A 2,024-nucleotide genomic window follows, 5' to 3' on the forward strand; every position below is an offset into this window, starting at 1 on the left:
TGGCTATGGCTATGCAGCAGCAAAATGCTTATTTTGCTAGGATGGAAGCTGAGAGAGCTGCAGCTGGTGCAGCAAGACCTACAGGGTCGCAGGAGAGCCGGGACCTTGCTGAGTTCCGTAAATGCAATCCCCCACAATTCATGGGAGACGCAGATCTAGAGGCAGCTGACCGCTGGATACGGGAGTTGGAGAAGATCTTTGTTGTTCTGGGATGTTCCCTGGAGAAGAGGTTGGCATATGCTGTGTATATGCTTGTTGGAGAGGCCGAGCATTGGTGGAGGGGCACTTACTAGATGCTTGCTGCTAGGGGAGTTACAGTCGACTGGGAGTGCTTCAGAACAATGTTCATGGAGAAGTATTTCCCTGAGAGCGTGAGGCACGCCAAAGAGGCTGAGTTTATGCGACTGCATCAGGGAGGGATGACAGTTACTGAGTATGCGATGAAATTCGAGCACCTGGCTCATTTTTATTCGCAAGGTATAACTGAGGCCTGGAAATGCAGGGAATTTGCCGATGGGTTGAGATACAAGCTGAAGAGGGTGGTGGTGCCTATGGCCATCACTGAGTTTCCGACCCTAGTGGAGAAGGCGAAGGTGGTGGAGCGGTTGGAAGGTGGTAGCCGTGCCATGAGGACTGTTGGGGGGCCATCTGGGTCCAAGAAGGGTGAGAGTCAGAGGAAGCCGTATGATAGACCCCAACCACCGCAAGGGAGTTCTGTTATTCGGCAATCTTCCAGTGCTGCTAGTGGAGGTAGACAGAGTGGAGGTGCCACTCTGAGATGTTACAGGTGTGCTGGACCCTATTTTGTCAGGGACTGTCCACACACGGAGAGCCGTTGTTTCAGATGTCATCAGATGGGCCACGAGTCGGCTAACTGTCCTACTAGAAGCAGACCAGAGAGGAGCACTTAGAGGAGTGATGTGTAGAGAGGGCTGAGACTCAGAGGAGTAGTGCACAGAGAGCTAATACTCAGAGGGGTGACAGACCCACTACTGCTGGTAGGGTATTTGCCTTGACTGGCGTTGAGGCTTCGACTTCTTCTGATCTTGTGAAGGGGAAGGGCAAAGCTGCTGGTAAGGATGTGATGATTCTCTTTGACTCTAGTGCTACGCATTCCTTTATATCTTATGCATGTGCTGCTATGTTGGGTGTGCCTGTGTGTGATTTGGGGTTGAGACTGCTTGTGTCGACGCCCGCTTCTGCTTCAGTAGTTGCTTCCGCGTTGTGTGTTGGTTGTCCGATTGTGGTGAATGAGAAGAGGTATAAGGTGAACTTGATCTGTTTACCTTTGGTAGATATTGACATAATCTTAGGGATGGATTGGTTGTCTGCCAATCGCATTCCTATAGATTGTGCCAATAGGAGGTTGATTTTTCCTCAGGTGGAGGAGGAGCTGTTGATTTCAGCTGGTCAAGCTGAGTCATTGCTGAGAGATGGGGTAGAGTGATGTCTTCTGCTTGCTGCGTTGAGTATTAAGACCGAGCGGGTCATTTCTGAAATTGATGTGGTGCGAGACTTTGCTGATGTGTTCCCGGATGAGGTGCCTGGGTTGCCTCTTGTTAGGGAGATGGAGTTCAGCATTGACTTGGTTCCAGGTGCGGGACCAGTGTCTGTGGCTCCCTATAGGATGGCTTCTGCTGAGCTGGTTGAGCTGAAGGGTCAGTTGGAAGACCTGTTGGAAAAGTAGTTGGTGCGACCGAGTGTTTCGTCGTGGGGTGCTCTGGTGTTATTGGTAAGGAAGAAGGATGGAGGTAGTTGACTGTGTGTTGATTTCCGGCAGCTGAACAAGTTGACCATTAAGAACAAATATCCCCTTCCCAGGATAGATGACTTAATGGATCAACTGAGGGGAGCATCGGTGTTTTCCATGATTGACTTGAGGTCAGGCTATCACCAGATCAGGGTGAAGGAGGGTGACATACCGAAGACTACTTTCAGGACTAGGTATGGTCACTATGAATATGTTGTGATGCCGTTTGGCGTGACCAACGCCCCCGCAGTGTTCATGGACTACATGAACAGGA

At 50.5% G+C, this 2,024-nt stretch overlaps 1 protein-coding gene across 1 annotated transcript; it reads left to right on the forward strand.

Moving 5' to 3' along the window:
* The first annotated feature begins 293 nt into the window (after window positions 1-293).
* LOC145956254 (uncharacterized) lies at window positions 294-911 on the forward strand. The gene has a single exon (XM_083071822.1). The coding sequence runs from the start codon at window positions 294-296 to the stop codon at window positions 909-911; it is 618 nt and encodes a 205-aa protein (XP_082927948.1).
* Window positions 912-2,024: the final 1,113 nt, after the last annotated feature.

Source organism: Cajanus cajan, chromosome 3, assembly GCF_000230855.2.
Source record: "Cajanus cajan strain Asha chromosome 3, NIPB_CcT2T_4, whole genome shotgun sequence".
Lineage (NCBI taxonomy): Eukaryota > Viridiplantae > Streptophyta > Magnoliopsida > Fabales > Fabaceae > Cajanus > Cajanus cajan.

What these genes read in the sequence shown, in the direction of transcription:
- LOC145956254 (XM_083071822.1), top strand. Translation starts at nt 294, where the DNA reads ATGCTTGCTGCTAGGGGAGTTACAGTCGACTGGGAGTGCTTCAGAACA.